The sequence below is a fragment of the Rhincodon typus genome, chromosome 21 (genome assembly GCF_021869965.1).
Source record: "Rhincodon typus isolate 14 chromosome 21, sRhiTyp1.1, whole genome shotgun sequence".
Taxonomy (NCBI): Eukaryota; Metazoa; Chordata; class Chondrichthyes; order Orectolobiformes; family Rhincodontidae; genus Rhincodon; species Rhincodon typus.
The window spans coordinates 26,185,222-26,198,787 of NC_063352.1; the positions used below are offsets into that span (position 1 = coordinate 26,185,222).

General features: G+C 40.6%; 1 protein-coding gene across 1 annotated transcript in view; it reads left to right on the plus strand.

The window, feature by feature from the left end:
- LOC109936213 (probable helicase with zinc finger domain) overlaps positions 1 to 13,566 on the plus strand; it is a 198,378-nt gene that overhangs the window by 51,763 nt on the left and 133,049 nt on the right. Inside the window, exon 4 of the mRNA XM_048609707.1 lies at positions 7,053 to 7,266. Within this exon, the coding sequence (XP_048465664.1) occupies positions 7,053 to 7,266 (214 nt within the window). The remainder of the gene's footprint in view (positions 1 to 7,052; positions 7,267 to 13,566) is intronic.

Genomic DNA, 13,566 nt, shown 5'->3' on the forward strand with positions numbered 1-13,566 from the left:
AGACCTCCAAGAAAAAACTGTCCAAAATCACCCACATCAATGACATGGACAACACCGATTCATGGATTAAAAATATCTTGGACCGACCACTTACGGACACTGAGAAGACCGTCCTAGTACGTGGACTGAATTATAACTACAGAGATGCCAAAAACACTGACTTCCTGGCTGCGCTGGAATCAACATTAAAGTACAAAGGACTCACGAAAGAAGTACAACAGACCATCAGACAGACGATAGTCCCAAAAGTGAACAAAAAAGGAAAGTGGAACTCATTCAACAGAGAAGAGAGGAAAGCCCTGGAAAGACTCAAGAAAGACACGAGCTTGTAATCTTACAAGCGGACAAAGGATTCACGACAGTAATCCTCAATAGAACCCAATACATTGAAAAAGCTACTGCATTCCTAGCAGATACCGATATCTACCAACCGATGGCGATAGATCTGACACCACAGTTAGGAAACAGGATTACAACGACCCTGAAGAAATTACACAACTCAGGAGACATCAGCAAGACAGACGACCAAAAAATGAAGCCAGAGGGATCCAACACACCCCTAATCTATGGACTGCCCAAGGCACAAAAACAAGGGGCGCCCCTCAGACCCATTGTCTCACTGCCAGGTACATCAACAAATAGACTGCCAAAGAACTGCAACAGAAATTGAAGTACTTAATGGACAACACTACCCACTCCATCCACTCATCCCAACAATTCCTCAACATCATCAAGGACACCAGGATAGAAGAGGACAAGATGATGATATCCTTCGATGTAACAGCACTATTCACATCCACAAACATCGACCTAACCAAAGAAATAATTACCACACTACTGGATGAATCAAGTAAGCAGACAGCCCAGGACAACTGCAACATCAATAAGGACACCACCATGAAACTACTAAGTCTGTGCCTCACAACCCACTTCACCTTCAATGACAGCATATACAAACAAATCAAATCAATGGAACACAAGTGGGATCCCCAATATCAGGACTGATTGCAGAAACAGTAATGCAAAGGTTAGAACGGATTGCGCTCCCCACTGTACAACCCAAACTTTGGGTCCAATATGTAGACGACACCTTTGTGATTATTAAACGCACAAAAATAGAAGAAACCGACTGACACATAAACAACATCCTTACCAGGATAAAATTCACGAAAGAAGAAGAGAACAGCAACCGACTACCCTTCCTGGACATAATGGTAGAACACATAAACAATGGGGAACTCCAGACCAGTGTATGTCGAAAGACCACATATTTGAACCAGATACTCAATTACGCTAGCAACCACTCCAAAACCCATAAACGGAGCTGCATCAAGACACTACTTAAACGAGCTACAGCATGTTGCAGCAACCCGGAACTACGCAAAGCAGAACAGGAACACTTATACAGAGTTTTCAAAAGAAATGGATACCCGAAAAGCACAATCCGTCGTTACCTCCGAGACAGGTCACAACAGGAAGATACAACACAACCAGACTCATTAATGACCCTACTATATATCAAGGACATTTTAGAGATGACCCCAAAACTAGTCAGACCCCTAGGTATCAGACAACTACCGACAACTACCCTATGACAGCTACTGACGAACGTAAAGGATCCCGTACCCAAAACCAGCAAAACTGGGGTAAAATACAAGATACCATGGAAGGACTGTGAGAAACACTACATAGGCCAAACTGGAAGAAAATTGACTCTACGGATACATGAACATCAACTAGCCACCAAGGGACATGACCAATTCTCACTTGTCTCACTACACATGGACAATGAACGACACGAATTTGACTGGGACAATACATTCATAATTGTACAAGCCAAACAGAGACATGCCTGGGAATTCCTGGGGGCCTGGTATTCCAATTGGAACTCCATCAACAAACACATTGAATTAGACCCTGTGTACAAACCACTGAAAAACAGAACCGAAGTAATACCAACCACCCCAGCAAACCGAGGCATATAAATATCAAGCGGGACGGAACACCGATGCTTCACTGGAGGCGCACTGATGATGTTAGCAGGGTGACAAAACATTTGCAACCAAACCCATTGGCTTAGCGAGCATGTCTACATCCTCATACACAACTCGAGCTACAAATCTTCTCGAAAATATTGTAATTGCTGCTGGTATGCGGACTTGAGACAGCAAAGGAGTCCTACAAGGCCTGACTTGAATAGGAAAATATGGAGGCTGGTACCCAGGAGAGTGCACACCCTGGAAAGTTCCCCTACATATGGGTTGGAACAATTAAATTACTTAGTGAGACCCAACTCGGAGCCAATTAAAATTTGAATGTTTGGTTAAATGGTTGCCCAGTTCCCATGGAGGCCGATATTAGTGGAGCTGTATCTGTGGTTGCAGAATCTGTCTTTAATAAGAGTCACTCGGAACTCCAACCTTTAAGCTTGTGCAAGACCTTAGCCAGACTGAGAACATACACTGGGGAGCTATTACATGTTAAGGGGATGATTTCGGTTCTGGTCTCCTATGAGAAGCAAATGGTGCAGTTACTACTGATGTAGTAAAAGACTTGGGCCCAAGCCTATTGAGGTGGAATTGGTTGAAAAAGGTTCATCTTCATTGGCTCAACATTTTTCAATTGGGAAATGGCTACCTCAGTGAAGTACTAGTGAAATACCCAGGAGTATTTCAAGAAGAGTTTGGGACTATCAAAGGGGTCAAAGCCACTTTATACATTGACCAGGACGCAATTCTGAGATTTTGCAAGACCCACCTGGTGCCATTTGCCTTGTGGGCAAAAGTAGAGGTGGAAATCAGGAGGCTGGAAAGTGAAGGAAACATCAAACCAGTGCAGTTTGCAGAATGGGCAGCACTGGTTGTACCGATTGTGAAGCCTGATGTCTCAGTTTGCCTTTGTGGGATTTCAAGCAAACAGTAAACCGTTTCTTAGAGCTGGATAAATACCCGATCCCTTGCAAAAAGGACTTGTATAGAAAGTTGGCAGGGGGACGGTACTTTATGAAGCTGGATATAAGCCACGCCTAACTGCAATTCCAGCTGAATGAGGATTCCCAGAAGTATGTTGCAATTAATACCCATAAAGGTCTATAATCAATATAAAGACTGCAATTTGGGGTGCCATCAGCCTGCGCCCTTTTCCAGCAGACCATGGAGAACATTTTACAAGGGCTACCCCAGGTCGCTATTTATCTGGATGACGTACCAAAAACAGGGAAGACCAATAAAGAGCACTTGGAGAACTTGGTCATACTGCTTAAACTTTTCTCCCAGGCAGGTGTACGCCTTAGAAAATGTGTGTTCCAGGCATCCCAGGTGACCTACTTGGCTTACAGAGTCGACAAAACTGGGTTACACCCACTGGAAGAGAAGGTGAGGGCGATCAAAGGAGCCTGGCTCCCATATCTGTACCAGAGCTTAGGTCTTTCCTGGGGTTAATGAATTATTATGGAAAATTCATACATAACATGGCCTCCATCTTGGCACCCCTACACCTGCTATTAAAAAGGAGTTATCCTTGGAAATGGTCACAAAGCCAAGAAGCAGCCTTTAGGGAAATGAAAAAGCAGCTATCTCATCTAAGGTGTTGGACTACTACGATCTGAAGTGAGAAGTAGTGTTGACATGCGATTCCTCCCCATACAGTATCGGGAAAGTGTTGGCTCACTGGTGGCCCAATGGAGAGAAACTATTGGGTACTCCACCAGTGGTGCGTCCCCTGCAAGAGTTGATTTTGGTTTTAAACTTTCTGGATATCCTTGATGTCACAGCAGACAATACCCGATAGTGGACAGGAAAAGATACTGCCCTAGCTAAACTGAAACAGCTGGCGGTGATGGAGGAAACAGAAGGGCCATCGCAACTAAGATTGAAACCTTTTTGGACCTGGCAAGATCAGGTCAGTGTGGAGGATGGCATATTACTGTGGGGAGCAAGGGTTGTTGTCCCAAGTAAAGGTTGCTGCCAGATGTTGGTCGAACTCCACCTGGGTTATCCAGAGGTTTTGAAAATGAAGATGCTACCAAGAAGCTATCTCTGGTGGCCAGGACTGGATGCTGACATAGCTGCATTGGTGGGGTATTGCCCAAAGTATCAACAAGGACAAAAATTGCTACCAGTACCACCGGTACATTCATGGGAATGGCTGGGTAAACCCTGGACTTGGTTGCATGTTGACTATGCCGGTTCTTTCATGGGCTCAATGTTCCTGGTCATTGTGGACACCCATTCAAAGTGGTTGGACATAAATAAAGTTTGTTCAGCAAAGATAATTGAGAAGCTGCAAGCTTTTCTGATATATGGACTCCCAGAAGTATTGGTCACCGACAGTGCAACATGATTTACCAGCAGGGAATTTGGATACTTCCTAAAGTCCAATGACATTCAACACATAAGGATAGATCTTTACCATCTGTTGTCCAATGGTCTAGCAGAAAGAGTGGTCCAAATGTTGAAGGCAGGCTTAAAGAAGCAGCTTACAGCATCAATTGAGACCAATCTGTCCCGGTTCCTGTTTGATATAGGACTACCCCACAAGAAACAACAGGGATAGCTCCAGCGGAGTTGCTGATGGGGAGAAGACTCCGCACCAGGTATTTCCACACCTGAAGGGGAAGGGTGAAACGGCAGCAGGAGCACCAATGCTAGCCAAATGCTGCCTCTGAGCAAGAGAGACAATTTAATTCAGGGGACGAAGTTCAGTGCTGGAACCATGGAAATGGCCCAGTATGGGTACAAGGCAAGGTTGACGCGAGGTCAGGTCCCATGACTTACAAAGTTTGGCTCGGTGATACTATCAAGAACAAACACTTAGATCACCTGAACGCCATTACCTCGCAAACGGGGCGGGTGTGAAACATACCTGTCCACTCAGAACAGCCCCAAGGCCTGGCAGAAACCGCAGGTGCTCCCCCTCCTAGTCTCAAGGGAAACTCAGAGTCCAAAATGGATGCAGCCTCGATACTGTTGCCACCGGAAGAAAAGGAGGAGACTCTCTTGAGACGTTCCGATGTAAAGACGAGGCATGGTCCGCACATATGACTGTGTTTGAGTTCCAGTCAGAGGAACTGAACCTGGGGCGAAAACATCACACAAGAAGCTACAAGTGAAAGATCAGGCCTACGTTCCCTGACCTGGGGGATGGGGGGAGGTGGTAGGGATGTAGTGATTGGAACCAGGTGGACCTTGTTGAGTGCAAGGTTCTTGATTGTGGTTGTTATTGTGGGCCAATCAAGAAAGCCTGGGCTAACCAATGTAACCACAAGATTAGAATCTCCCCAGTTGAGGACTCTGAGCTGGCTGGACACGGGCAGTGTACTGTGCACTAGTAAATAAAGGGTGAAATGATGAAGGGACACCAGTTTCTGTGCAGTTATTTCAAACCTGGGATGAAAGTGGACATTGGAACAGCAGAAATGATGACAGACTCAATTTTTTTGTTGAGAATAAGGGCATCAAAGGTGGTCTGAGAGAAATTTTGAGCAGTGAAGGATTATCATGATGAACAAATTACTCAGCAGTTAGGAATTTGTAAAGGCAGATGTAAATGCCTTGGAGGAAAACTTTAACCTGATAGATTCTAATAGAAATCGTCTGAATACAAAAAAAACTGGGAAAAAATAACATGAAATGCATTATATTCAAGGAAGTATGCCATATGTTTACATCAAAACCGGGGTTGAAATATTGTGACGACCGAAGTACAATTATCCTTCTCCCTAACCCAGTTCACCATAGATTATACTCAGCCATAACGCTGTCCACTGCCATGTGAGATTTGCTAGTATAATGAATATTACAAGAATGCTGTTGAATTGTTATCTCAACTGTTTTTTCAGAGTGATGTAGATTTGGATTGTGATTTGTTTCTGAAAATATTAACATTGAATTTTCATCAATGAGATGACACCTTATCTTGAATTTTGAATTGTTAAGGAGTTGATACCTATGCTGAGCTGACATGAATGAGGTGTTGAATAGAGGGGCAGTCTTGAGGTGCCAAATGGCCTACTTCTCCGATATCTTACGTTCTTATGTTGGATTCTTAAAATATTGGATGAAAAATGTAGTAGTACTGAGTAAAGCTGCCAAAACACAAAGCTGCTTTTTAAATGTCAGTGGAGATTAATTGAATAATAGTCAATTGAATGATAGTATGCTATTGTTCTTTATAACGGTTTTCTCCTTTATACATTTTCTGTTTTGTTTGTTTCTTTTGTTCAACAGCATTTGTATGGTGTATCTTTGCTTAGTCTCTGTACTTTGAGTATTCTGTTATTTATCAAAGGACAGTGGCTGATTTGGAAGTTGATACTTGTGTTCCATTTGAGATAAGTAAATGAGTTGCATTAACTAATCATGTTCTATGCTTCAAGCAATAAAAGAAGATTGCATTTCATTGGAGATATGTCAGATGTTGGTATTTTTGTTGGATATACCATGATGTGCTTTTGGAAAGTAGTAGTGATGTAGAATATATACTTGGCAGTTTTCAGGCACATATATCTTGTGTGAACTTAGCTTTTGAATATTATTGTTTTTCTACTTGTGGTGAATACAACTGATCGGCTTGAAATTTTCTTAGAAGGCTGCTTATCTGGTCCTCTGACGTCACCAAATCTGCTGATTATGCATATACCTTGACTTCTGCTCTGAAGCTTTGTGCTTTACTGGATCATTAATGGTCACTTAGGATTTTTGACAAGTAATTAATTGGAAATGTTGTGAACAAAATTTATTCATTCTGTTGTTCTAAGTTTTTTGAAGATAAGCTAAAGTTAAAATTTGGAATATAGAGGAAAGTAGTTTCTGCTGTACTGAGTTACTTTTGCAGCCGATGAAATGTTGTGTCAGGAGCATAACCTTGCCAAAAAATCTCCAGTGTATGGACATTGTACTTTTAATAGCAAGGGTTCGATGTACAAATGGCATTTTTTACAAGTCAAAATGGTAATGATTTGAGGCACATGATGATTCCTGACAGAATTCCTTGGTTTGCATTGTTAAACTTGAGTTCCATCGAAGCACTTACTGGAATTGTTCTTTTTGTAGGAAAATTTGGGAGCATTTCATCTTCCTTTGTCACAAAAATGGAAGCCTCCACGGAGCCACCTTACATGAGATCAAGACACAGCTTGATAACTTGGAACTCAGCAGAGGCTGTGTGCTCAACCCTCTGGCTCCTGAATTCATCCCTCGAACCATTCAAAATTTTACAGCTTTTACTGGCAGACTCCAGGCATCACCAGCAAAGACTTGTTCCCAGGTAAAACTCATTTTCATGTGTGTGTTTTGGTGCAATAGCAGAGGTGAATAAACCAACATTGGCAATATATCTACCAATAAATAACACAGGTGCTGGGTCCACTGCTTTTCATCATTTATATAAATGATTTGGATGTGAATATACGAGGTATAGTTAGTAAATTTGCAGATGACACCAACACCGGTGGTGGAGTGGACAGTGAAGATGGTTATTTCAGAGTACAATGGGACCTTGATCAGATGGGCTGAGGAGTGGCAGATGGAGCCTAATTTAAATTAATGTGAGGTGCTGCAGTTTGGTAAGGCAAATCAGGGCAGGACTTATGCAGTTAATGGCAAGGTCCTGGGAGTGTTGCTGAACAAAGAAACCCAGGGGTGCAGGTGCATAGTTCCTTGAAAGTGGAGTTGCAGATAGACAGGGTGGTAAAGAAAGCATTTGACGTGCCTACCTGCATCGGTCAGTGCATTATGTATAGGAGTTGGAATGTCATGTCACAGCCATACAGGACATTGGTTAGGCCACTTTTAGACTACTGTATTCAATTCTGGTCTCCCTGTTACAGGAAAGATGTTGTTAAACTTGAGAGGGTTCAGAAAAGATTTACAAAGATGTTGCCAGGATTGGACAGTTTGAGCTCTAGACGAGAGGCTGAATAGGCTGATGCTTTTTTTCCCTGGAGTGTTGGAGACCGAGTGGTGACCTTGTATCATGAGGGGCATGGATAGGGTGAATAGCCAAGTTCTTTTACCCAGAGTAGGGGAGTCCAAAACTAGAGGGCATAGGTTTAAGGTGAGGGGGGAAAGGTTTAAAAGGGACCTGAGGGGCAACATTTTCACACAGAGGGTGATGTGTGTATGGAACGAGCTGCCAGAAGAAGTGGTGGAGTGGGTACAATTACATCATTTAAAAGGCATTTGGATGGGTATATGAATAGGATTGACAGCGATATGTGCCAAATGCTGGCAAATGAGACTAAGTCAGATCGGTATGCCGGGTCGTTGCTGAAGAGTTGGACCGACAGGTCTCTTTCAGTGCTGTATGATTCTATTCAGTGTTCATGCTGTAGCATGTTTTGCAGTGACAAAAAGAGTGGTTCTTCTGCTGTACTGTAAGATGTATGTTCAGAAACCGTGAGATGGATTGCAAACCCATTGGAATATATTAGACCTGGGCTTAATCAAAAAGAATAAGACTGCAAAGAAAGATACATGAATGATACACCTTGAACAAACAAACAATATGCTCCCAGACAAAATGGTTCTGCCTACAAATCTCAGAAGAATAGCTGATTGGACACGTTTGTTTTAATAGGCATCATCTTGTTGTTCTTCTGAAGCACATATTTAGTCCAAAGCTGCCAATTTTCATGTTAACAACATCTTTGAGGTCAAGAAATGCTTTAATACACTTTCACTTGCGTTGCATTTGTACCTTCGGTTTAACCTCATAACTACAATCTATGTGTGGACTACATAATAGCAATAGTACAAACATTAAACTGTAGGAAAGATAAAGAAAGGAGAATTGGTAACTGTAATGATTTAGACATAGAAACAAGGAAGAGAGGAGCAAAAATAAGCCATTTGAACCCTCGGGCCTGCTCTGCCATTCACATATGATTATATTTGATCATTGAGCTTAATACCCTAATCCTGCCCTCCTTCAATATCTCTTGATCCCTTTGGCCACAAGAACTATAGCTACCTCCTTATTGAAAATGCAATACTTTGGCCTTAACCACTTCTCATCTCAGTCCTAAAAGGTTTATCCCTTTTCCTTAAACTATAACCCTTGATTCTGGACTCGCCCACCATCATTCTGCTTCCAAGCTGTCTAGTCTTGGTGATTGTAGCTGTTGTGCACCTCTCTGATTTCTCACATATAACCCTTGCTTGTGAACACGTCTTTTTAAATAGGGCCAGAGAGAGACCAATCTGGGGAAAATTTTTCTGTTGGATGTAAAACTATTCATCCAAGTCAGTTGTTTGCATTGCATATGAGGTACAGTGTGAGCAAACATAAACAATGGACAAAAAGTAATTTCTGTTGACTCATTCTGTGAAGGACTTGAACTGCATTAAAAACATAATTTTAATTTTGCCTAGGATGGAAAGGGTAAATTTTACAAAAATATCATTTTCACTTTATGCATATTAATATATTCTAAGCCAGCTGTAGAGATTACAATTAAGACGCACATCTTTTCTTTCATGGAAAGAGTTTATTGACTTCCCTTTTATTCACAGTGTTGTAGATGTTCTCTGTTTATATATGCACGAACAATTCATAACTACTATCTGTTTTTTCTCAGACTTATATAAGGATATTAACATATTCCTTTTCTTTAAATAAATGTACATCCACAGTCCAACACTGGACCATTGCATGCATCTGTAACTAGAACATTTATTACTGGGCTAAAGTATGATTCCTTCTGCCTGATAAGTATTCCTCTCTTCTCACTTTGAACTTCTGTGTCATGTATCATTTTAAAATGTGTTATGCCCTTTAGGACAACTCATTACATAATGATATTTAGGATTGGATATAAAAATTTGTTGACCATTCTCCATGCATACCTGGAGTTCATTCTTATAGTATAGTTTCCCAGTTCCTGTCATAACTACCAAAGGTGATTTTATCCTCTTTTGGTTATGACCCTTTCTTCATACTGTTGCTTGCATCCAATATTTAGATGGCCTGAAAAGCCACGATCATTGAATCCTACTTTATTTTTGTTCGTGCCGAATGTCTCATTTGTATCTTGAAAACTGTTATAAAAGGTTTTACCAGTTAATATTCCAGTTAACAGTCTATCCATATTTGACACCTTGGCATAATCCAGGAATTTAAAAGCAAGCACTGAATTAGGATCTTCAAGTAGATCTTTTGCAATCTTGCAAAAAGTCTGTTAAATTACATTATATACTCTATAGCTTATCCATTGGCTTTCTAAATTTATCAGTCTGACCATAATTTATGTACATTTGATAGGACATCTTTTCCTATGAGTGTTCATAAATTTGAATAAAATTTTCCAAACATTCATTGGTGTCCAATTCTTGAGTCTCTAGCTCTGAGAATCCTTCTCATCTGATCTTGCTTCTAGTAAGGGGCAACTGTGCCAAGGCCATAGCTTACTTTCTTCTTGGTAAAGACGTAACCCATCTCCACAAATCCACTTCTTATAAGGTTCTGTTTCACAAAAATTTGGTCTGAAATCATGTCCACACTATAAACTTGATTGAAATCATTCTTCTCCAAAATAACTCTAATTGCAAGCTCATATCTGAAAGAAAGCTTAGTCTCCAACCTACGATTTTAGGCACCATTCTCTGCTACCACTATTAATAGATTCATGACTAGCTGTAGAGCTCAAAATCAAGATAGATGTACCTTTTTATGTAGAGCATATTGACTTTATTAGTCTTTCCTCTCATTCCCCACCCAGTGTTACAGATATTCCATTTCTAAAGATTTTTTTAAAATCGTCATGTTTGCACATGTTTTGACACATCTCCATGGCAACTGGGACTTGAACCCAGAGCTCTGGTTCAGAAATAGGGATGCTGTCACTGAGCCACAGGTCCTTAGCCTCCTGATTGTACGGATACCTTTAATCAATCTGTTCAGAGATACTGGAGCAGGTGAGACTTCAAGCTGAGTTGTCCAACTCACAGGTAGGCCCACTACCACTATGCCACGTGAACTCCTTGATTGCATGTGTTCAGACAAGTAATAGCGAAAATCTGTTTCTTCTTAATCTTAAATATAGACATTAATAATTTAGGCTGGATACAACTTGTAACTCATGATGTGTTGCTATATATCTAAACCATTCAAAACCCTCAAATAGATTTCATTCAGTAGTTCACACCATGTATTGTCAATCCTTTGTATAAAACACTTCTGTTCATAAGTTGGTGTGCACCTGTGTGTTTGTGCATGCATCACTGCCATGACACTGGATTTTTAATTTATTCGTCACATAGTTTGTTAGATTGAAAAGGTTTCAAACCAAATGTGTACTAGCATGATGCCTTAAGCACTGTGGTCTTAAATTATTCTTGAAATTTAAAAAGAAAACCTTCAAGAAAGGCTGTTGCCTAAGATCTTGTAAGAAAACTAATATTGCTTCTGGTTTAAGAGATGATATGAAATAGAGTGGAAACTCAAAATAGAGCAAGGGTTTTTTTTAATCGCATGGTTTGGTCACTGGCTGTTTTCTTTGAAATATTAATAGCACTGGCGGTGATCCAAAATATTTCTCGCCTGCCTGACCAAACTTTGGCCTGCAAAGCTTTCAAATGCTTAATTTGACTGTCAGTCACACTTCTCTCCTCTGTACTTGTATGAAAGAGCCACAGATGGAAAGTATATAGACGACCTTGGACAGTGTGGGATTTTTGCTTGCATTACGCGCATTGTGCAATCAGTTGCAGTTCGCTGTCTCTATTGAGGGCTGTCTAAGTTTACACCCAACTCTAATTAAGTGGTAATTGATGGCATTAATCTGTCGTGGAATTAAAATGTGCAAATAAAAAGCAGTCTGCATAGATAATTTTCACCTGTTTTGTTGACACAATGGGGAAATGTACTGAATGTCTGTCATTTACTTCGTGTTTTGGGTATATGTCTTTTCCAGTGTACACAATTTAAACCTGGTCATTTCAAATATTTTCTAACAAGAATGATTGACATTGACTTAGCACACAGCACAGGCTGCACAAGTGTATTCAATGTGCTGCCTCCAATATGAATTCAAAATTCTTGTTCTTTTCCACCAATAAATTATCAACAGTCTATCCTCATTTAAACTAACTTCAATATGCTAGTCATTAACCATAAAGCTATCTAAATGCAACAGTTCATGGAGGTGAAGCAGGTTCGTTATACCAAAAGAGACAGTTGTTTCATTTTAGCTTGTACCTGGTTTATGCTTGGATCTGATGATGCAATTTAGAGTTTGACCTCAAGAGAGGGGAAGGGAATGGCATATATTTTCACATGTGGTAATAAACCTACTTAGGATTTCAGTTTTTTGCAAAAGAGAAACAGATCTTCTCAAACCCTTGGACAGTTTCCAACTCATTCTTTCTCCACTTCATCCCAAGAGAGAGGGAGACACAGTTAGCTCTTGGCAGTCAGCTAAGTATCGTTGACCAGAGGAGGATGTGGCTAATGTCCTTTGTGGTGGCATGGAGTTGAAATAAAAGTGTTGACCTCAAAAAGTCAGATTATCCACAAACCATTCACTAACTAACCTGTAAATATTAAGCTTTGAACTTATGTAAAGCATCCAAATCGAAACAACGTTTTTGGAAATTTACACAGAAAAAAGATTGTGATGCTTGATAAGGAAATCTAATGTATTAAGTTAATTATTGATGCACTGACACCAGGAAGTAAAATTGACAGAAATCAATTGAATTGTAACTGAGCAATGTGAAGATAGACTATTAAGAAATAGCAAGGGGTGTAAGCTCAATGGATTACTATTTTGAAAGACTATTTACTTGGGGTCTTTGGAAGTAAGGATATTTGGTATAGTGAAGGAAGAGGTGTTGTTCTTTTCTCTTACACAGCAAGGAATAGTCCAAGAGAGGGAACGAGAGGCATGAGCGGAAGATAGCAGGTATGTAATTGTTAATTAATTAATTAGTTAAAAACGGAAAGAACTGGACTTGCTGTAAATCAGGAACAAAAACAAAATTGCTGGAGAAGCTCAGCAGGTCTGGCAGCATCTGTGAAGAAAAAAACAGAGTTAATGTTTCGGGTCCGGTGACCCTTCCTCAGAACTAATTAATTAGTTCATGATATGGCAAAAGAGATTGTATATCTGGACAGCAGACATGGGAATTTATGGACAATGAGCTTCCGAAGCAAACAAGTCTGCAGGAGATATATCCAACTCTCATCTCTCTGACTCAGAGTCATGAGCAAGTTGGAAAAACTGACAAATAAAGGAGGTGGAGAGATTTCTGGACCGTTTTATTCAGAGTACAATAAGGCCCTAGAGGGAGGCACAAGTTCAGGAAAAGAAAGGAGTGACTGATGGAAGCCTGATAGTGGGGATTTAGAGCAAATTAAGAAAGAAACTCTGCAGTCTCAAACCTTTTCAAACAGTTTCTGATGTACTTATTGTCTGTGAGGACAGGAGGAAAATTCACAAGGAGGACAGCTTTCAGATCGCTATGACTCACATGCTTGCCTATTGGGTTAAGGGTAGGCAGCATGTAACAGCAGAATAGAAAATGGGACAGCAATTGGGTCCTCTAATTAGTGGTTAGGCAGTGACTT